This window comes from Lampetra fluviatilis, chromosome 3 (assembly GCF_964198595.1).
Source record: "Lampetra fluviatilis chromosome 3, kcLamFluv1.1, whole genome shotgun sequence".
Classification (NCBI taxonomy): domain Eukaryota; kingdom Metazoa; phylum Chordata; class Hyperoartia; order Petromyzontiformes; family Petromyzontidae; genus Lampetra; species Lampetra fluviatilis.
In genome coordinates, this window is record NC_136277.1 from 28,891,842 (window position 1) to 28,915,315 (window position 23,474).

At 47.0% G+C, this 23,474-nt stretch overlaps 1 protein-coding gene across 1 annotated transcript in view; it reads right to left on the reverse strand.

Moving 5' to 3' along the window:
* Window positions 1–22,475, reverse strand: part of LOC144930974 (histidine decarboxylase-like) — a 59,053-nt gene extending 36,578 nt beyond the window's left edge. The window contains exons 1-10 of the mRNA XM_078854796.1: window positions 22,448–22,475; window positions 20,101–20,273; window positions 18,771–18,884; window positions 17,751–17,873; window positions 16,837–16,977; window positions 15,673–15,816; window positions 14,883–14,949; window positions 9,412–9,574; window positions 7,857–7,947; window positions 7,597–7,695 (exon numbers count right to left, since the gene is read on the reverse strand). Coding sequence (XP_078710922.1) covers window positions 7,597–7,695; window positions 7,857–7,947; window positions 9,412–9,574; window positions 14,883–14,949; window positions 15,673–15,816; window positions 16,837–16,977; window positions 17,751–17,873; window positions 18,771–18,884; window positions 20,101–20,273; window positions 22,448–22,475 — 1,143 coding nt within the window. The remainder of the gene's footprint in view (window positions 1–7,596; window positions 7,696–7,856; window positions 7,948–9,411; window positions 9,575–14,882; window positions 14,950–15,672; window positions 15,817–16,836; window positions 16,978–17,750; window positions 17,874–18,770; window positions 18,885–20,100; window positions 20,274–22,447) is intronic.
* Between the last annotated feature and the right edge of the window lie 999 nt (window positions 22,476–23,474).

Below are 23,474 nucleotides of genomic sequence, written 5' to 3' on the forward strand. Positions count from 1 at the left end.
GTGTGGCGGAAAGAAAAATAACATCTTTAAAGTTTTATGATTTATTTATTCTGACAGAGCTCGCGAGCCATAAATAACACATTATAAGACCGAAGCTGCGGGCCGTATGAAATCTGACCGCGGGCCGTGATTGGCCCGCGGGCCGGACTTTGGACATGCCTGTCGTACACCCTCGTTTTCTTCCTCAAATTGGTCATACACATCTTTTTCCGGTGGGTTTCCCTTTGGTGTTGGCAATTCAAATGCTTTGTAAGAGAATCCGTGCTGCAGCAGAACGCTGTTGATGTGAAGTGCTTTGTTGATGGCGGTGTCGTCGGAATCTCTTCGCATGTAGTCGAGAGTTAAGTCCAATTTATGGTCTTCCCACAGCTTGAGGTGATGCAGGCTGAGAGAAGCAGCAGGTGAAAGCAAACATCTCGCGCAACTGCTTCAGCATCATGTAGGTGCCGGCATCTGTCAAGCAGCGATCCCACTGGTCGTTGGAATCAAGAAGACCTCGCGCTGAAGCTGCTGCCTTGAAGCTCTCGCACACCATTCCGTCGACGGTCCGCAGCGACTAAAAGCTGGTCGCGCCTCCAACATGCAACAGCAGAATTTGAAGATAGAAACGTTGTTCGTCTTTGACGCTGACCGTGTACATGTGGAACACGATCTTGTCGGCTCCTCACTGCCGCTTCTGCCAGTTGCCTTGAACGTAGACGTAGTGCTGCGGGATGTCCGTGTAGAGCCACTGACGTGCGTCTTGATCGCTTCCATTCAGCAAGAACCACGATTCCAGCTTTGTGCTACTGGTACGTGCTGCTAGCAGAGCTTCCTCCTCGTGTCCAGCTTGAAACATTATTGTCTGTTGGTTGGGCAGATGGACCGGCAGTCTCATCACCGTGTGCGAGCGATCGTGCATCTTCGAGTTGAGGAGCCGCCATATTGCCTCTGGAGTGCTCACGTACCGGCAATCGATGAAAATGGTGATTTCATCGTAGCGCAGTTCCAGCTGTCCATTCGAAGTAAGAGCAATGTTGGCACAATCAAATTCCTTGAAGATGTATTTATATATGTACTTTGTCTCGGCCTCACTATGCGCTACGTTGCACCACTATCCGAGTAGATAACCTCGTATTCAATAAACCTTCAGAGCCAGGGTGAACATCCGACTCCAAACGTATTTAATGAATTGAACGAGGTAAAACTGATGGAAAAACACAGCACAAATACAGCATCTGTTAATACTTGGGAATATCAATACAATGAATGAATACTACAGCATCATAACATTGTCTTAGATAACCTGAAACTCAACAATAGATCTTGGATGGATCAAGCACCCACATTAGTACTGAACAGCTATACAAGAGAATAAGCTACTGTGTTAAATAACGGCACTTCGTGTAATCACCATACTGCAGCCTAAATGTACAGCACTACACATAACACTGAACTGTGGATGAGATATTTCATCATCCTTGCTCTCAAGATCGCAATAAGGTTACATGGGTACAAGTCTGACTCGACTTATTCAATTACAAGTAACATTCACAAAAGGCAAGTTGCAGGCTTCGTTGTTAACAATTTAACATCATTATAAAGGCATTTACAGCATTATAACGGTCATTCTAACATTATAACAGCATTCCCAGTATTATAAGAACATAAACGAACTTACAGACAATGCTTTTTAAAGTCCCACAATGAACAGTTGCATATGTCTTCACGGGGACGCTCTTTGTGCCACCATTTTGTACTCTGTGTAATGGCTGACACTCTGCGGCGTGGCTGAGAGGGAATCTTAAATCGTAACTTCCTGGTCACGTGACCAAACTCAGCATCAAAACAGGAAATTCCTGTGTACACACACCCCCAAACCTGCCGTGAGGCAGAACATACTTGATGGCTTGAAGGGAATTGCACACTTTCACGTTGATGTGCGCATTGTACTTGAGCGTCAAGTAGGGGTTGTATGGCACGACGTATCAATTGTCCATCGAAACGCCTCTGACTTCTGCCTGCTCAGCGTATCAACGATGGTAGAGTGGGTAGCCGCTCACATTGGGGATTGTGGTGTTGTGGAAAACTTTTTGGAACTCCTTGCTGCACTTTTCGTCATTCATGCAGGGTGTGCGTAGGTTTGCAGCACCGCACGGACCGTGCATCATGCATCTCGTGACAATCTCACGCAGTCGTGGATGGTCCTGCGTTGGAATTTCGGCGCACACAAACTAGTCGATCTGTTCGGCAGTTGTGAACTTGTCCTGAGCTCGCAGAGTAACCAAGATGTGGGCTCGCTGCTGGAACTCGATGGTGTAGACATGCGCCTTTGATTCTCCAAACACACCGTGTTTGGTCAGATCGTCAATCAGAGCGTCGAACTTGATTTTGAATACACGTACCAACAAGTCGGGTCGAGCTGATGGCTGCTCGCCCGGTCGAAGGCTGTCGGTGATATCTGGCCAGCTTGGATTTGCGGTGAATGTTATGAAGAGGTTGGGTGCACCCCATCTCGCAAAGATCGACATTGCATCGCAGAATCGCTCGCGCATGTTTCTCGGTGATCCCTCGAAGCTCGAAGGGAGGATGACTGCAACGCCAGCTGCAATGTTTACGTTTTGGGCTAAGTTTGCGACGTGGTCTACGAGACCTTGGTACTGCTGTGCTCGCAGTCGCTGCTGATTTTGGCGGTTGTAGTTGAGCTTGTTTGCATCGACTTGCAGGTACGAATCCACTAACCATTGTTGAGTCAGCTTTCCGGCACTCATGACTGGATTGAAGTTGCCTCGAATTGCCGTTTTGAGCTGCTTTCCACTGAAGCATACTGATGTTCCGAACTCTATTCAGTTGTGCTCCCTCGTAAGCCTCGCACTGCCAGTTCGGTTGCCATCCGGGATCGCTGTACGGATACAAAATCGCGTACATCATGGGATCCATTTTGGGACTCAAAATATTGAGGTTGATGAATTGCTGATTGGGATTCTGTGGATTCCTCGGGTAGATGCGAATGTCACGCTCGAACAGCGGCTTGCCATGCTCATTGACGAAGACCATCGTGACTTCGTTTGATGTTGGTGCATTGTATCGTCGTTGATCCGACTGACGATCACGTCTCAGCACCATGCTGACCAACGGAATTTCTTCTCCCACTTGAAGTGCAGTCAGCTTCTTGTGCTTCGACGTCGCGCATCAACTGGTAGCTGTTGGCAAATCTGTTGTGCCGGCGGAAAAAGCGATCAATTTCGTCCAGGATAGGTTGACGACACTGAGCATTCTCCGTGTGCTGTTGACGGATCTCCATTGCTTGCGTGCTGTCAAGCACGTACAGCTGCGCGTACTGCGGTGCTTGATTGTCAAGTGGCTGCAGGTGAGATGTGCGGTGATATGTCTGGCCGTGGACCTTGATGACATATGGGCCTCGTCCTGGCAAATCGACGATATTCACTCCCATCGACGCGAAGGAGACCGCGCTGTTGTAGGATCGTATGTGATCGCGGAAGTGAGCGTGATTCAGATGAGTTGGGTCAGTCAGCAATGCGTGGAGAAACTCAGGATATTACAGCTCAATTCTGTTAATGTCCTTTTGCTTTGGCAACTTTAATTTGCCCTTACGGCATCACAAATAAAAAATTGTCGCCAAACAAATGACAAAGTCGTGTCGGTGGGGGCCAAGTTGATTCTGGGAATCGATTCTGGGAATCTACACAGAACCACCTCGTTTTGCAGATCGATTCCAACGTAATCGAACGTCTGTCCGTGCGCCTCCGTTGTTCAAACCTACACGCCCCCTGCATGAAAACGACGGGAAGTGCAGCGTTCATCACAGATAAAGCTAGGCGTTTATATGTATAAATGGACATCTGCCTTCAGTATCAAGGTCTCCAGAGGCCCTGATCCTGACTCCATTAATCTGGAACAACCTCCCGACCCACCTTTTCCCTCAAATCCAATATCCAAATCTAAACAGATTAACCCTCAGCGCTTTCTTCACCATTCTCCACCAAGCCCTGCAGGAGGCCCGAGACGGCCTGTGACACGAGGCTCCAATCCTGTAGCAGGTCCGCCTCTGTGGTGAACTGGGACGTGATGGTGAAGCGGATGACGAACTTGTCTCCAGCCATGGCTGACACCAGAAATAGCTGCCCCGATGCGTTGAGCTTCTTGAGTAGTTTCTCCGTCATCTCGTTAGGGCCCTGCAATGAGAACAGCCTCAAAGTGAAGAGAGAAAACGTGCGTAGCGACTGAAAGAGATGTGACCATGTGGGCCCTAAAAACGTTCTCACACTTTCAGCCATTACAAATGGCCTTGTCAAGAGATAATAAAAGTATTTAAGATGTAGTTTTGGCCTTTTCTCTTAACTGTATATTATAACTGTGCTTATCATGATTTGGCCAAGATGCAGATATATTTCCATTAGGACACTCATACAGAGTGCATCACTCCTTACTCAAGGATTGATACCCAGAAGGTAATTTCAAAAGATTACCTCTAAGGTCTCTATAATTACCCGTTATCCTCATTGGGTGGGATGCACCTTCTTACATGGCCCACTATGGAATTGTTTATTGCATTAAACCAAAATTGTGCAATCCTCGGCTAGAAATATGATTTAGTGGAAACCAATTTCAAGAAGTTATTATTTAATTTGTGCAGTATTTTGTGACCAGGCTCAACTTGCTATACTGGAGAAGCTGCTATAGTCGTTGGGTGTTTTTTTTATATTCGAACCCAGGATTTCAGTGGTACTGGCTCAGCCAGTGGTCTTAAAAGTGTCCACCCCCTCAGCCACCCAGCCATCTCATTGATACTTTACAATTCCAAGCTTAGGTTTGATGGTATATCTCTGAATAAGAAGACTTTAAGGATGATAACAGGTATTCACACACCAGGTAGCTGCCAAATAGCCTATGCCGTAACAAGTGTGCAGGAGGTGCAACTGCACCCAGTACTCATACCAACATTATCCCACTGCATTTGGAGGGGTCAACACCTTAAATACTCCATGATGAATGAGAGAAGCATGGCTGTTGCAACTCACCTGGAGGCGAAACACGACAAGTCCAAGGTTTCTCTTCACTGGTATCTCAAACCGGGGGTCATCTATGACGAGTCTTTCAAAATACCTGGCAAGCTCAACGCCCTGTAACACATGACAACACTATTCACCTTCCATACATTGTCACTAAAGTATGGTCTATGGTGGCTCATGGCTGCAGTTTTATGAAGAAAATGAACTCTTTCACAAGTCTCCCAGCAGAGCCGTTGCTAGGGTACAACGAATCGGAGCGACCGCTCTGGGCCCCGTGTTTTAAGGGGCCCCACGCTTCGATGTTCGTGTGTTAGATGTAAAAACATGCGTTTAGAGTCGTTGGTTGCTATGAATTGAGCTATCACTTGTGGCCAGGTCGAATAACTGGAATCTGATGAGTTATGATTTAGTCAGTTAAAGCACTCAACTCCGAATTGTAACGTCGTGATTCTAAATCAATCCTGGTCGGGAGTTTAACTCGGCCCATAATCTGGTGTCGATAAATCATAAATCACTTGGTGAGAAGTCAACTGCGGTTTTGTACAGGACTCATCAGTTTATTTTGTCTAACCAGGTGAACAACTCTGACTTACTCCTGCTAAAGAAATATGACATCCATGCAAGGCTGTCAATGAAAGTAGACCTACTATAATCACCCAGGAATGTCTGTCCTTAACGCTCGTGACGTCACGCCACATCGACCAGCCCCCCTCATTAATAATCATGAGCAGATGACATCACTCCAAATTAAGCACCCTCCCACCTCATTAATAATCATTATAAGTTGACGTCTTCCAAATGGACACCCCCCCCCCCCTATTCATAATAATTAGTGGTTGACGTCACTCCACATGGCGGGAACTCTCACATCACGCGATCTCCGTAACGCTAATTAGACATCAAAGTGTAATGAGAGTGCGTCACTTACAATAGTCACCTACAGGATGACCGGGGGGGTTATTGCAGACATCTGCTATGTTGTCTCACATCCAATCAGTAAGGGGGATCCCATCTGGGTGAAAGGTAAATGGGCGGAGCTAGCGGGAAGCCTCGAGAGCCCTCTAGAAGGTTCTGATAGGGGCTTGGCTAGAGGCGGGATTTAGCCCCGCCGAGAGGGATATAAGCAGAAGGAGCAAAGGACTCGGGGTCATCTCTGTGAAGAGCCTGGGTCTGAACGTCGTCACCGCATGCGCTCCCACCATCAGCCATGTGGCGGGCTCCACCAGCAGAGGCTCCCCTCTCTCCGACACGCTGTCAGCCAGCGGCGGGGCGGAGAGAGGCAAGCGTGAGCCGCGTCCCGAGAGCAAAAAAGAAGCAGGCCGCGAAGGAACGAGGGAGACACGTGCTGTACTGCAACTTGAGAATAAATACAACTGAAGTTTAACCCGTGTCGGAGACGCTTATTACAAACGTAAAAAGGACGTCATGATGAAAAAGGGATTATAACCTTGAAGCGAAATTGGTCTGTGTCACCGCGCCCTTACAAATTGCACACGCATTAATGCAATGAATATCACGTCGCGGTCTGCTTTTTGCTTGCAAGTTTCAGATTTACTGCAATACACCCGTCCTTGGACGTGCAAAAGGCTAGTATTTTAATAACATTCCACCGGTGTATGTGTAATGGTGTTATTGGACGAACGTACACCATCTCCGGCTAGCACCCACTGCTTACCAGTAGGGGGAAATCACGATATCCCTAGCCCAGGGCAGGGGGGGCTGTGGTGTGTCCTGGGATCCCCTGGGGCCCCTCCCGAGGGGAGGGGGCTGTGGGGTGTTTAGATCCCCCGTGCCCCTCCCAACAGGTGGGGGCTGCGGGATGTCCTGGAATCCCATAGAACCCCGCCCCTCGGTGGGGAGATGTACAGTGAGGGAAAAAAGTATTTTATCCCCTGCTGCGTTTGAACGTTTGCCCACTGACAAAGAAATTATCAGTCTATAATTTTAATGGTAGGTTTATTTGAACAGTGAGAGACAGAATAACAACAACAAAATCCAGAAAAATGCATGTCAAAAATGTTATAAATTGATTTGCATCAGAACTAGTGAACGTCGGCTAGCCTAGGACCCTGGACTCGTCTGATCCGCAGTCCTTGTCAGGGCCGGGCAGACTGCGCCAGTGGTGTAAACCTGGAGCCTCGGAGCCCGCAGTCCTTGTCAGGGCCGGGTCCGTGTAACCAGTGGTCAAGACCTGCACCTTGGCGCGGTCAGGTCAGACTAGCCCAAGACCCTAGCTTAGGAATAGGGCGAGTTCCGTGGAGAAGTGTATCTCCTTAGCTAGCGGGTGGAAGGGCCGTTACCTTCCTGTTAGAAGGTGTTGTGTTGTGTTAACAAGTTGGTGTTATAATGCATACGTGTTGCCTCAACTATCCATCTACGGCGTCTGAAGAACCCACTACATATACAAAGTAATATGTACCACGTGCAATTTTTTAACATTGCGTTTGTAATAAAAATGCACACAGAAACACACAATTTTAAACGCCTGTATATTATGCGTTCATTTACTCATCGATTAATGAATGAGTGCGGTGAGGTTTTTACACATTCGGCAATGCCAGCGAGTGTCACACGAGGCCCTCACCCTGCGCACGTGCTCCTGCAGGCCGTCCAGCCCGAACGAGCGAATCACAAACCACAGCTTGAGCGAGCGGAAACGCACAGTCAGGGGGATCTGCCAGTGCTGCACAAGACGTCAGGAGTTTTCACCTGGTTAACCAATATCCACTTGAAACTTATCTGAAATGCACTGGGATTATCGCTTAATAAAATAAAGACAATTAGTTTAAATTAAACGAATTGAAAAATATATATATAAATTGCAGGTGGACAGAATCCACTTACCATGAAGTCGGTGACCGAACCAGAGTGCTCATGCTGTAAGTAGTGCGGCTCCACGCAGAACGTGCTCTGCAGACTCCGCTTGTCCGCCACCCTGGCACAGTGAGTCGGGCTCTTAGCGTGCGGTGAGGGTGCAGCAGTTGGGCATCGAATAATTCATCCTCACAGGGATGCAATTAATTATTATTCAGAGTCGTGATTCGACTCAAGAAGAGATTATGTTTTGTCCCGTTTTTACCGTCACGTTTTTGAAGTTTCACTGTTGTATCACTTTATCACAGTTTTATCCTAAAAGTGACAACATTATTAATATATGGTTTGAATAAACCTCACCAGATTACTACATAAACGATTTGATTGGTGCATCATGAACTGGTGCATCGTTACCTGCATACAGCAAATACTTGTACAACCTGGCACCAGGAAGTTAAATGTAGTGCAAGGGCAGGGGTGGCACAGTCGTTTGCGCATTCTACTGACCCGCCCTTACTAGACATCTTTTTGGCTCATCAGATTCCTCCAGTCTAAATAAAGATTCTGATTCTGCTGGGTACAACTGACCACAGCTAACAACACACTGTACAACATGATGAAGAATGGTCAAACAACCTCCATAACCGACGCCGTGTGGGGAGGCCATCCAGCAGTGGATTGAAAAACGAAGTGGGTTTCTACTTGAAACCCAAATAAATGAAGACGTGCACGAATTTGGCTCCATCATTAAACAGAGTGGATTCCGCACCGGCACTGGTATAACAAGACAGGAAACAGGAAGACTTCTTCACAATTTTGATAAATCGCCTGATGAAGTTGGTTGTAATCACCAGCGAAACGTTATACTCAAATTGTAAATGTTAATAATGCAAATTATAACACGCGCAAATTTGCGGACGTAAGGGCCGCAACTCAGAGGCGCGGAGCCCAGCTCAGAGTCGCTCGAAAGCATGGTTATAGAGGTGAGTTTTTAAGTCTCTCTTGAAGGAGGCGATAGAGGTGATGCTGCAAATGTGCAGAGGGATAGCGTTCCAGACTGTTGGGGCTGCCACCGAGAAGTGGCGCATAGACATAACCAACTGGATCTTGGTATCAAGAGGAGGTCGTGAGTCGCGCTTGCCAGGCATCTGCCGTGTGCTGAGCTGCAAGTTGTCAATAATGAAGGTACGGCGGGCAGGCAGATGTGAAGGCATTGTGGCAGAGGCAGGCGATCTTGTATATTACCCTACTGGCGATGGGTAACCAGTTGAGGGCACGGAGAGAGACTAGTGAGTCGAGACGGGGTTGAGTGGGGATTTACTCTCCAACACACTGGTGTGCTGAAATAATAACTAATTGGCACGTTTTGTTTATCTGACAAACTTTACTTGTTGGCTGTGTCGGGTGGTGGTGGGTTAACGACACATTTATATTTACGTAATCTACCCAAAAACAAACTTTGCTATGAATAATATTGATGGTAAACAGGTATAACAACATCACTTTAATCGTGACTCGGCCCTCCAAAAGTTTGGCATTCTGCTCAAGCCGCCGGTTTTGAGCCGTTACTGACGTCACTTCTCACCAGAAGACCGCGCAGTCCAGGTTGACCATCATCCACTTGCCCAGGTTGACCACGAACGAGTCGGCGATTTCGATCCCGTGCAGGGGGTCGCGCAGCTCGGGGCACACGAAGGCAGTGCCCGCATACGCCGCGTCCACGTGCAGCCACAGCCCCTCCTGGTGGCCTGCGGGGAGCATAGGTGGAGGCAAAGTGGGTGTTTACACATATTACACGTGGATGTCTGGATTCCTATTGTAATAGTGTAGCACCATTTGTTGAAAGCAGTGCTGGATTATCCTAGTGTAGGGTCCTCAGAAATTACTCACACCGACATGTTGTAACAAGTCACCTGCTTACACTTTATTCACCTATTCTTGCACCAGTTGTAGGCACTCCTATAACTATCTATACGGTCACTTATGTTAAATCTCTCCCCACCTTTCACCTCCCTTATCCTGCACTCAGCAGCTCTGCTCTCAGCGACTCTGCACACAATGTCCTCGCACACAGCGTCTTCGTACACAGCGTCTCCGCACACAGCGTCTCTACATCTCCACCGCTGCTCTCACCTACGCTCCCTCAGACCCATTCACCCGTCTCTCCTGGGCAGGGGGATCAGCCAACACCCGCCCGGCGATGGCGTGAGGGTTGAGGTCCCATTGACGGCTGGAGCGGCAGAGGCGAGATGTCTTCACACTTGGTCCCTGGCAACAACCCCCACTCCGCTCACGTACACACCCTTATATCCCTCTGCTAATTATCCGAGACCTCTCATGTGTCTCTTTAGGCTCTCGCCAGGCTGGCACCTGTTGGCCCATCAATCAACCCTTGTCTCCCTGGCAACACCTCCAGTCTCAAAGTGCACAACTAGTCGACCCCGTTTGCACCTGCTTTGCCCCTTAAAAACTGGCGGTTTGTCCGTGCAAACCCCATGTTGCACAAGCACACCTGTTTGCCCTCATTTGCCCTCGGTTAACTTTGCACACCGCGTATTTTCACTCCTCTACCCCCACGAATAAAAACGCATCCGTCCCGGCTGTCATATCTATGCAAGCGCGCGCGTATGTGTTGTGACCGACCCATGAACTAACGTAATCATAAGCAGTGACCATGAAAGAGCAAAGAACAACAACAATAAACAGTAACAAGGGAATTGATGGCATGAACAAACCGTCCTATTAATGAAAAGTGACGCGTTGCGAGCGAGTGTGTGTGGCAGGACCGTCCCCACGGGTAGAGGTTTCGCTCGGGTGTGAAGAATGGTCCACTGCAGGAGTCCTCAATGCTCCGTCCATGGCCATTAGGCTCTCCGGTTCTTGGATTGCGGGAGGAGGATGGATGCTGCGTGAACCCTCCAGTCCCGCGGCGGCAATCGACGGCGATATGGCCCGTGCAGCCGTACCTGTAGCAGGTACGGTAAGGACGCCCAGGCGGCTGGCTCAGCCTGGGGCGCCATTCCCGTGCTGATGGGTGCAGGCCAGCGCTCCTTTCCTCCATTCCCCAGGCGAAGGAGGCACATGCCTGCTCATGTACGGCCAGCTCCATTGCGCCGGCCACCACCACCGGCCAGTCTTTAAGGTTGAGGTGCGCTTGGATACCGCAGGCTACCTGCAGAGAAGTCAGGTCGTCTTCTTCTGCCACCATGAAGGTGACCCCCAACTCCCGAGCCAAGGAGAGAAGCCGTTCCAAGGCGAGGGAATCCAAGGCGACTCTGTCCATGTGTAGTGCTCAAACCGACACGACAGCTTCTTGTCTTTCCTCGTTTCTTTATTCACGTATATAGTTCCACATCTCTCCCGTCAACACCGCTCAATGTTCCTCCGTTCACACCAACCCACAACTCTCCGTCAACACCGCTCAATGTTCCTCCGCTCGCTCGCTGCCCTCCGCTGGCCTCGCTCGCTCCCCTCTGCTCCTCCGTCGACTCTCCTCCCCGCTCTTTCTCTCTCTCCAGCTCGGCTGCTCTTTATCAACTCCGCCGTCCCACTCCGGCGTAACCAACTCCGTTCTCCTTCCACACCCAGCCGCTTCCTACTCTCCGTCGTCTCTCTGATGCTTGCGCTACTCCGCTGCTACCCTACACTATCCTCACTCTTCTCCACTGCTACCCTATGCTGTACTCACTATCTACTGCTACCCTACGCTGTACTCACTTTATCCGCTGCTCCGTCTCTCCATCCGTCTGTCTCTGCTCCCAGGCACCAACTCCCGTCTCACTCCACAATCCCTCACTTTATCCCTGAACCAATTACCCCTAATTAATTAGGTCATCCCCCGCGACGCCACTCGCCCCCAGTGCCACGTGGCGTTGTTTTTCCAGACACGCCGGCGCCAATCTCAGACAACAGCCCCTCTCATCCAATCAACGCCCTGCATCCTTAATTACCCCCGGCCACCTGCGGCCCCCTTAACTATCACGCCACCTTAATTTGAACAACAACGGCCAGCCAATCAGCGCCCTGTGTCCTCATTCGCCCTCACGGTCCGCCACGTGCGCGCATACCGACCCAGCGCGTGACGCGTATCTCAAGCACTACACATGCGAGGGAAAACCGCGTGCCTCAAGGCGAGGAGTGCACTGTGATAGGCCAGCGGCGTCTCGCTCTCACACCGTCGCCGCAGCCTGAATCTTCTCTGAACATTAGACGGGGGATCAAAAATAACGGCCATCTCGGTGTAGGCGCGTGCGAGGGTCGCTCTATCTGACTCGGGGATAGTGAAAAAAGCGGCTAACGAGTCATCGTCGAGGGCCGTGGGAAGAGCTTGAAGCGCCTCCTGGGATGTCCATCCCAAGGAGATGTAGGCGGCCTCGAATCGGTGGCAAAAAGCCATCCAATCTCCTCCTGCAGCAGTGAACTGACGCACCGGCGGCAGCCGTCGGAACTTGGGAACGACTTCCAACTTGGAAGCCGGCGGCTGCTGCTGCGGCGAGGGCCGATCGCCCGAAATGGCAGCCGAGTGGAGCATGGCTGCAGCCCCAGAAATGGCGGGAAGGCCCAGCTCTCCAGTCGCCTCGGTCATGACAGTGGCGGGAAGTGCATCTTGGCGTCCAGTGGAAGTCGCAGCAGTCATCTTCTCAAAAAGATGAGCGGCGACCGACAGCAATCTCCCCAGGTGACCGCCGATGTCCAGCCAGCTCTGCGGAGGTGGCTGGGCTGGACTTGCCATGCACTCCAGAGCCGACCGAAGCACGTCGTCGGTGCGGGCGCTCAGAGCTCCAGCAACTGGAGCTGTTGGAGGAACGACGTCTTGCTCGGCATCCTCATTGGACGACGCAACAGGTGGGTTCTTATGTTTCATCGCCGACTTGGACATGACGGTTCGTTGGCACTTATAACATCAAATGTTGTGTCTTCAGAAATTACTCAGACCGACACGTAACAAGTCACCTGCTTACACTTTATTCACCTATTATTGCACCAGTTGTAGGAACTCCTATAACTATCTATACGGTCACTTATGTTTAACCTCTCCCTACTCTTATCTACCTTTCACCTCCCTTATCCTGCACTCAGCAGCTCTGCTCTCAGCAACTCCGCACACAGCGTCCTCGCACACAGCGACTCCGCACACAACATCTCCGTACACAGCGTCTCCACACACAGCGTCTTCACACACAGCGTTTCTGCACACAGCATCTCCGCACACAGCGTCTCCACACACAGTGTTTCCGAACACAGCATCTTCGCACATAGCGTCTCCGCACACAGCGTCTTCGCACACAGCGTCTCCGCACACAACGTCTTCGCACACAGCGACTCTACACACAGCGTCTTCGCACACAGCGACTCTACATCTCCACCGCTGCTCTCACCTACGCTCCCTCAGACCCACTCTCACCCATCTGACCCGGGCGGGGGGATCAGCTAACACCCGCCCGGCGACGGCGTGAGGGTTGAGGTCCCGTTGGCGGCTAGAGCGGCAGAGGCGAGATGTCTTCACACTTGGACCCCGGCAACAACCCTCTCTCTGCTCACGCACACACCCTTACATCCCTCTGCTAATTATCTGAGACCTCTCATGCTTCTCTTTAGGCTCTCGCCAGGCTGGCACCTGTTGGCCCATCAATCAACCCTTATATCCCGTCTCCCTGGCAACACCTCCGGTATCAACATGCACAACCAGTCGACCCCGTTTGCACTTGCTTCGCCCCTTAACAACTGGCGGTTTGTCCATGCAAACCCCATGTTGCACATGCACACCTGTTTGGCCTCAGTTGCCCTCGGTTAACTGTGCACACCGCGTATTTCACTCTTCTACACTAGTAGCAAAAACAGCATATGCTACAGGCCCCGCACTTTCAAGGGCCCCACTGCTAAATGCTTTCAAGCTATAAATTCCGTCTTGATTTGAAGCTTTTGTGACTGCAGGAATCCATACTCTTTCGTTCTTTCGGTAAAGTCACATAGGTATAAAACAAAATAAAATATAAATTCCGGTTTAGTGATTCTGCACTTGCTCTATTACTATAGTACGATACAGCCTTCAACCTTTATGAACAACTGGCTGTTTAATTTGTCGTATTATCTGGCTGTATAGCAAATGAAAAAACCCTATTTCTTTACTATGCAAGTAAAAAATGTTTTTTAATATTTACGTGTATTTTTTACTTTAGGGCCCCTTTATAACATATGCTACAGGCCCCACACTAGCTAAATCCGGCACTGGTTGAAAGTATTGTGCAGTAATACAAGTATTTTACATCGTACCTTAATTTAGCACAGTTGGCTACGTACGGTGCGAAATAAGTTCAACATACATACATACGTGAACAAGAGTAAAACATTTGTTTAACATTTTGGCTTTCTATTACGAGTAACAAAATCAGTATGCCTAAGAAATTGTATCAACACTAAAGCTTGCCTCGATTATTTCAACATCAACATGAGCTATTTATCCAATGCTGTGTGAAGCCCTCAAGGACTGCCAATCTATCGTTAGTATTAAACACCAGTCAGCATCCCCCCTTGCAAAGTGTAATCCCACCTCTCCTAAAAATCTATGTCTTTAATTTGTGTACACATTGTCTCTGTTTGGATTGAAAGCTTTCGTGACTCCAGGGATTCATATTCTTGGTTCTTTCGGTAAAGTCAAGCAATCATCATCACCTGATGATGATTGTTTGTGTTGCAGTCGAAACGTCGTGATAATTTTATTGTTTTATATTTGTATTATTTTATTATTTCCCTTCTACGTGACTTTACCAAAAGAACCAAGAATATTGTCTCTGTTATTTATTATTCAACGGTTGGAATTTCCACTCAGTTCTAGGCAGGCAGATTAATTATTATGCTTGCTGTACTGCCAAGAAGTAGTAGGACTGCCATGCAGGTCTCCTGGCCACCATGTATGGGACCCAAAGTAGGCCAACTAAAGAGCCTGCAACTACTGTTTGTGTTTGCAACTACTCTTTGTGTCTCCTCGCTCTGTCCATAATATTTGTGTGACGATGGTGTGTTGGCATTCGGTGCATTTCAAAGATGGTGTCTCACAGACAGGGCCCAACTCGGACAAGTTGTCAAAGGCGCACACGCCCGTCGATCCAAGGGTCGCACACACCTACAGGGAGCATGGGAACGATGCACAGCAGTCAGAACAGCCACCACCAGCACACAGATGAGCGGATGATCGACCCAAGAAAACAAACTGGCATAGAAATCCTCAATATTCAGTGCGAGCAGGCCAGACCTTAGGGGTGGGTGATTTGAGTGGCTACCCAAGACGTAAGACATAAAGAGGCATTGAAAATGTCTAATGGACACTGACAAGTTGCAGACAGAGGAAGAGAGGGGCACAGAGAATAATAGAGAGACACAAGACACAGAGAGCCGGATACACATTGAAAGGCACAAAAAAAAACTCAGAGAGATATCGAGGCAAAAAGAAATAAATAGATGTTTTATATTCAGGGTGGACCTGGGCACCAAGGCTCTCTGATACATTAACCATAACTTGGTCGTCTGTGATATGTTAACACAACTAACCTTGCATATAATGAATCTGATTCGTAAAAGATTTTAATGAAATAACGATGCCAAAATAAAATTTACTTTAAAATAAGAAACTGAGAAAAATCATCAAAACTATTCATAAATTCGTGAGATGTAGAAGATTGTAGAAGGTAGAACATTTTTGTACAGAATTAGGGGTTACCAGCTTTATCCTTCTCCCATTGTGAAAACAAGCTAACAGTTTGATGTTTTTAATAATTGGTAGTATCATGGTATAAATGAAGCCTCAACTTACGCGCAAATTATTTGTGCAAAGAGTGAAGCGACTCACGAAGAACGGGACGAGGCCCTGTGCTTGGTCCTCCTCCACGGCGCGTCGGAGCGTCTCCCCGCGTAGCGAGAACTCCAAGTCCGTGGGCAGCGAGCGCAGCCTCACCAGCGACACGAGGCTCGCCTTCAGCACCGACGAGTGAGCCTGGCGGATGTGCACAAACATTTACAAAACACGTAATTTGTACATAACGCACAATAAAAAACTAAACACATTCGTCAATGACACTGGGAAATATTCAACGTGTGTATTTTCGATCCTCTGATTTTACATTAACAGGTTAAATGTCTCACACTAACACAGCCACTGTCGCTCGCGTCCTCGACGTGGCGGCGGCTCTGCGATCTTACATTGACATGCTAATCTCTCACATTACAATAGCCACCTCCGTGCCTTCGCCGTGGAAGAAGCCCTCCGATCTTACATTAACATGCTAATTTCTCACTTTGACATCACTAGCCCTGCCCACTTCGTTTAAGAACTTTGGGCTACACCCATTTAAAACCTTTAAAACAGCCTGCCTCAGCAGCTTTTCCCCTCTTTTCTCCTCCTGATGACGATTGCTTGTGTTCCGATCGAAACGTCGTAGTTTTTTGTTGTTAATTTTTTTGTTCTATGTGACTTTACCGAAAGACCCAAAGAATATAACAACTTTGTTGGGTCCATAATGCAGTGCACTAATCACTGCACCACCACTTCACCCCATTGGGATATCTTTTTTATTTTGTTTTGTAAGCAATGTTCACATTTGTGGGTGGATCGCGTTGGGGGCCATCTTGTCGGAAGTGTACGCCAAGCTAGCCTGAAGACTGATGGTATGTCTCAGTAAAATAATAATTTTCCAGCAAAAATAAAATAGATTTTTACAAGTTTGCTTGCCATAGCTCTTCATTAAATTCACCTGTTGTCATTATTCCGGTTGAGCCGCCAAAATATTTGATTCATCATTCGAAATACTCATTCAAGTTTTAAGCAATGTTATTCAACATGTGTGGCAATATAGCTTGATGTGACAAAAAAATACCAACGGTAGTTTTCTCCTTGATAACGATCGCAATGTCGATCCGTGATCACACCATCTGATTTTCACAACCGCAGCGCTCCTGGGTGATAATGATCGGTGCGTGTTAGAGGACGAGTTATTATCCGGGCAGAGGTGCGCACCTGGTCGGAGGTGTACGCTACGAGGCGCGCGTTGAGGAGTGCGTCCTGTCCCACGTCCACGCGCGCATCCCCGCGCAGGCGGGTGAGAGCGCGCGTCCGTGCCGCCAGCAACGCCAGCAAGTTGGATTCGCTCACCGTGGTCTGCGGGACACAGAAAGAGACAAAGATCCCCCGTATAGCCTTAGCAGACTTTTAGGGCAAGTGCTCTTAAGCGAGCACCTATGAAGGGCCGGCTCGGTGCACGAGGGAGGTGGGCAACCAGCACCTCGCCTGATCCCCTTTGTCTCCCCAGTGGCAATGTTTACACACTGCATCAGGTACTCATTTGTATGTATGTTGAACTTCTTTCGCACCGTACATTGCCAACCGTGATAATCGAAGGTGCGGGGGAAGAACAACAAAAAACACTTTAAAAGCAGCTCTTGAGTCTCAGTCGACCTTGGTTAGGCCCAGAACCGGGTCAGATATTCGTCACTGGAGTTAGCCGTGAGCAGGAATTGAACTGGTCCGTCTGTGGGACACACAGACACTGTCGCCTCAAAGAAGACTGTGGACACGTGCAATTAGCTTGAGCACCTAACTAACCCAGAACAGTACAAGAGGGAGTGGTGCAAGCACTGCACCTCTCCACCTTCATATCTCCATTTCCATTGTTCATCACGTAGTGCAAGGCTGAGTCGACGTAAGAAAGATTCATTCATCTAATTGCCATTGGTGACCATGGCCAAGCATTGAACCCAGATTGTTAGGTTTGTGTTAGAGCACGCAAATCACCACGAGTCCCTTGCACATTTGTACAAGTTTGGACATTTGTACTACTTTTATTGAAAATGAATAAGTCAGAGAAGCATTATGTTGATTGTTATGATAATCGTTTTCGAATGACGACGACGATGGTGTTTTAGATGAAGCACCTGCATGACTCCGCCACCACGTCCGCCTGGGTGGTCGTGCCGGAAGGTGTCGGGCAGGGACAGCATGGTCGCCAGCCAGTCCGTCACCACCATCTCCAGCTCCGTGCTAGCCGGGTTCGACGCCTGACCCAGGTCACGCATCCCCCACAACAACAAACACGACGCTCAACCCCAACACCGCCCACTAACGTTGCTCGTTTTGTCGACTCACCGTGCAGTTATTGCCTGACACCTGCCGGCTGGACGGTGTATGCCAGATGTCTGACTGAACGGAATGGAGTGTCTACGGTTCTCATTTGTACCTATCTGCTCTGCCACATCAACGAATTAAGGAGGCGATAGATACGACACGCACCATTACTGCAGTTCAACAGTGGAAGCAATGAGAGAAGTCACGGAGCTCTGTCCGTGAACCTTGTGAACGTTTCCTATCTGTGTGTAAGAGATACATATTTCTTCGACACAAGACTCATCCAATGTCAGAGAAACCACCATGACATTGATAAAATTTATCTTCGCGTTGACTACCTCCGGTAAACTCTTACTCCAGTTGACTCTTTGGAAAGCTGGATTTTTGGCCAAGCTTCTTGTATTGTGGTGGGATCGATATGGCCTAGTGTCATCAACTGAGTGACTGAATTAAGGCACTGTCAGAGTCACATCTCACCACTATTTAACAAATTGGATATTTTGATCAAGTGAGCCATCACAGCAGGCTCCAGTGAGTAGACGTACCCGTGCACAACGATTAACACATTTATGCAATATTTGTATGCCTTACGAATCCATTATGCTTTTAACAATGCATTATTGTGTTCACAATACAGACAATTAGGTGTGTATTTGATAATCAGTTATTTTGCATTTAAATATGTTGTATATAAGAGGTTCATATGACCCCTGCAGCCGCTGGAGGCGTTCAATTCATAAAAATAAATATATCTTCAATCATAACATGTGATCAATTGTCGCATTACAGAGAGGCGGACCCATGGATAAGTCTCCCAGCCGTACACCTACCCATGTAAACCCAACGCCGTTCATCCCAGTCGCCAGCATGTCACCCAGGAGTGACGGGTACGAGTTGAGCCCCGGGTAGTACCCGTGCATGTGCGGGCTCTGCCAGTGTACGACCTGCACACGGCACAATTGACTTACATTCATGCAGCAATCTACGTGGTCAAATGCAAAATCCAACAGATATTGATTTTAAGCTTTCGTGACTGCAGGAATCCATACTCTTTGGTTCTTTCTGTAAAGTCACGTAGTTAGAAATAAAATAAATCACGTTTCATAAACAGTTTGCCTTTAGAGGCTGACTCCTTTGCCTGATGACGACCGCTTGTGTTGCGATCGAAACGTCGTGATTTGTTTTATTTTATTTCTAACTACGTGACTCTACCGAAAGAACCAAAGAGTATCCAACAAATTATCAATAATAACAATTTCAGCTTGTAACGTGCACAGTATTCGCTGACTCTCATAGAGAGAACAACTCAGAGGCACGAGGAATCACAGACAAGCAGGAAGGCAGCCACGTGATGAGCCGAAACCAACAATTGCGCAAGCTCTGTGGTTCTCTATACTATATATGAAAGGTTTTATGGGCCAATTAATGAGTGTTTTACATGTCGAAAGAAACCACAGCACCAACAGGAAACCCACTCTATCCCATACAGATGGAACAGGTTGAGTCCACACTTGGTGTCCTGCCTTCTGGCAAGCCAGGGTATGACACCTTGACGGCCACGGGAAGGGAGTTTTGCAACATTTGTGCGATGCACCAACCCTCGCCTGCACAGTGCTGGATTACAGGAGTGGGCCACCAGTGCCTTTTTTAAAACGATTTTCTGCTAAATCGTCAACATCTGCTGCATGGCCATTATCAAACTCAAATAATGCACGCAGGGTGCGGAAACCATCAAATCACACTGCATGAGCCCAATCTCTTTAATAAGCAGATTAGAGACTGGTTAATACTTAGATGAGACTGACTGGCAATACCAGGCCTTGAAAAATTGGGCTGTAAGGCAGCCAGGAGATGGCTGAACAGCTATAGATTATTGAATCAAATTGTGCAGGGCTTTGAGTGTCCCATGCTCATATGCGTGGGTTTTCAGGTCCTCTGGTTTCCATCGCTCACACCACTCGTGAATATAATTAGCCAAACAACCCACTGGAAGACTCTCCGATATATATAAAAACTGTTTTGAATTTCATAGCAATAATTTTAATAGTATCTATGTGGTCAAACACATAACTCCATGCTGTTCAGTGGTGATCGGTCTCAATTCTAATATTTCCCTCAATTTCTACATCTTATCCATGTTTCTGTGGCTGGGTGCGTTACCCCAGGCATGATGAGCCGCTCCACGTCCTCAAAGATTCTCTCCCAGGGCTCTCCTTGCTGCGGGGGGCCAGGGGGCAGCAGGGGACGCAGGTAGCCGGGCCGCACGGAGGGGTTCACGGGCCGCTTACGTAGCTCACGCAGATACATGGCGATGTAGTCCACCATCTCCTTACCTGCGCGCACCGCCGGGGATAGTGCCAGGGATAGGTGTGGTAAACTGTGCTTAAGGTAATGGTGCAGCCCTGCAATTTCTTGCAAAGAACGTGATGATGCCTGCCAGTGCTGGTCACATTTGCTATAATCCCATCACCTAATGTTAATGTTAACCTGGGTCGTGGTTGTGTATTTATCGGGACTGTTAAGCAAGAACTGGTTACACTATAGCTGCGAAAATGAAATCCCAAAACATGTCAAGCTGCATTTAGAAACCCTCCATTGCTATTAATACCGTCAACGGCTTCTCTAGACGCATTGCAAGCTTTGCCAAGTGTTGTTCGTTTGTCTATTCAGTTTTTGAGTCAACTGGCAAGGATTTTTTGCTCTCGCAAAAGCAGACCAAGCATCAAACTTTGTGGAGCACCCTTTGTGATTTGGATTTTTGTGCCTGACATATTGTCAATTGACACCATTTTAAAACCGTCTGAAAGATAGCACCAAAACCAATTCATTGTGCTGTCTGAAAACCATGACATCAATAGGCTATTTCCTGGTAAATGGAAATACATCTGAATTTTGACCTTGTACAATATTCTTAAATATGAATTCAAATCATGGAGAAATATACTATCATAGGTTACTATAATTTTTTAGAGAAAGCTAGATCAGCTGGCCAAATTGCATTTTCTCATGGCATCATCACAAACTCATTGCAGCCATTCCATCCATTTGTAATCAGTCATTATAATTATCTAACTCAATTATATTCCACTTTCCTTTACACCTTTAGAGGACACTTTTTTTAAATTCAGATTTAGAAGGGGGTTTTTCCCAAGTAAAGCCCATTGAGCTAAGATGCCCTTTTTCAAGGGCAACTCGGCTGGCAGACATCAAAGCATTCCACAATGAACATCTCGTTGCTCTTCTAATATGCAGTTGTGCAAGGGTACGGCCTTATTTGATCGTGTGAAACACTTGGTATATTACTGATAAAGTATTGATCATAATGTATGTAAGTATTATGCCCATGCGTCATTCACTATGGGAATTATAATTTGACTGAAATCTCACTGACATAAGTTACGGAATTATTCAGTTTCTTTACCAATTGAAACTCCTTTTATCATTATATAGTTTTGGTGATCTGTGCCTAACGCCTGACACCCTGTACGCTGTATGTGACGCTGGGTAGGCTACGTGGATTTTCATGCAATAAAAACACATTTTCATTAAAGGCTTATTACAATTGTAACTAATAATTGTTGGATTGTTACAAGAATAATACTTTTTTTCAAAAATATACCAGCTCCGCTTTTGATAAAACCTAAGTGCACCCTTATTTTTGTATTTTATCTTTTCGTTTTACACACCTTTAGAGAATAATGATAAATAATCTATTCAGTTAATTTGTGTGTGACAATAGTTTTTTTGGACATCGAATAGAAATTGAAATAAAGAAGCAGAATCACTTTTAATTTGAACTCAGTGGAGTGTCACTTTCATGACTTTTGCTCGCATTTATAGTGGAAATTTGTGAGAATTAGTGAACACCGACCTCTCCCCTTCCAATCAATAATAAGTACTGTAGTAACTTTTTTCAAATTCACATCAATTCAGAATCCAGTGAGCTATTGTAACTGAGTGGAAGTTCATTTTTTTTAAAGCGACCTTCTGCTCACATTTTTAGCGAAAATGAAATAGTTTATTTTTTGAATTATCAAAACAGAATGCAGTCAGTCGATACTTATAACAATTCCTACAACAATTGCACATTTGCATCAAACAGAAGTCGAGAACTAAGTGTTTATATTCTTTTATTCACTCTCACAGGTGAGGAAAATGTTAAGTTTGGAAAACCAATTTTTTATTTAAACATATTGTTCTTATAACCTTACGATGAAGGTGATTTGCAATTGTAATTCTTTATTTACAGGTTTGTAATACATTACTATGAGTAAATTAAATTCAGTACATCACATTCCGTAATTTATATTTCATTCAGATGAAACAAGAAGGGTCTACACACAAAAGAAGACGTCGATTAAACAGAGAAAGACAGCAGAGATGGCGTAATTTACGAAGTCAAGAAACACTGGATCGTTTACGATCTGAAAATACCTGTCATCTAACGGCCGATTACACTAGTTATGATCATTATAATTGGCACCGTTGTGTAGTAAATTCAACTCACCTCGATTTCGGTATTCATCATTGTCCATTGTGCTGCTGGCAGGTCGTGATACGCTTGGTGAGCTATACTATAAGTGTTTTGGATTAGATCGCATAAATATTTACTGAATGTATTTACGCGATCTCAACGCGCAGCCACCCGCGCATATTGGCCACCACGTGCACGCGCTAAAAGTAGCGCGGCAGCTGCCAGCGCGTAGCTCACCTCGTACGCTCCGACTCTAAAAATAGCAGCACGAGCCCCACTAGCCGTACAACCAACCACAATGCCCACCACCACCACAATAACCGCCACCACACCTACCACTGTATGAATATGCACGTGTGTACCCGCGTACCTCGCGGCGCAGCTCTACATAGGCCTCAGCAAGGTAAGGTAATTTACCATTTTTACCGGGTAAAAGGGTAAAGGTGTCGACATGCCAAGTGGTAAGGTAAAGGGTAGGGTAAAGGTAGCTCGGAAGAATTACCCGGTAAATACAGTACCTAGTTTACTGCTAAAAGCTCAGTGGCGCAGTCCGTGGCCTCCATTTAATAAGTAATATTAAAAAAAAACTTTTTTAAAACACGCTTTTATGAAATGTACTAGTAATGGCAGAACTCCACGACTCCAGGAAGTGGCCCCGAAGCTTGCCATAACGTAAGGGACCGTGGCCAATTACAGCCAACGTCCGTTGAGCGTGGACAATTAGATCCAAGCCGAAACATAACATATAAAAAATAATGTTTAAAATGTTTTATATTTTATGATAGAATATAGTGTTGTCATCAGTATGACATAAGCATACCAAGTCTGCAGTCGATATCACATTAGGAAGTGGGTAAAAATTGAGTTACAAGATTTGAGGATACAGCAACGACGATGACAAGTGTGTAAAATTGGAATCATCGAGAGTATTTTATATGAATAAAGCGCTCTACCTGGCATTTACCGTTATAAACCTTGTTCATGTGTAGTCCCCTAGTAATTACCCTGTAATCGGTAATTTGTATGGGGTGTGAGTAAAAGGTAGGGTAAAAGGTAGGCT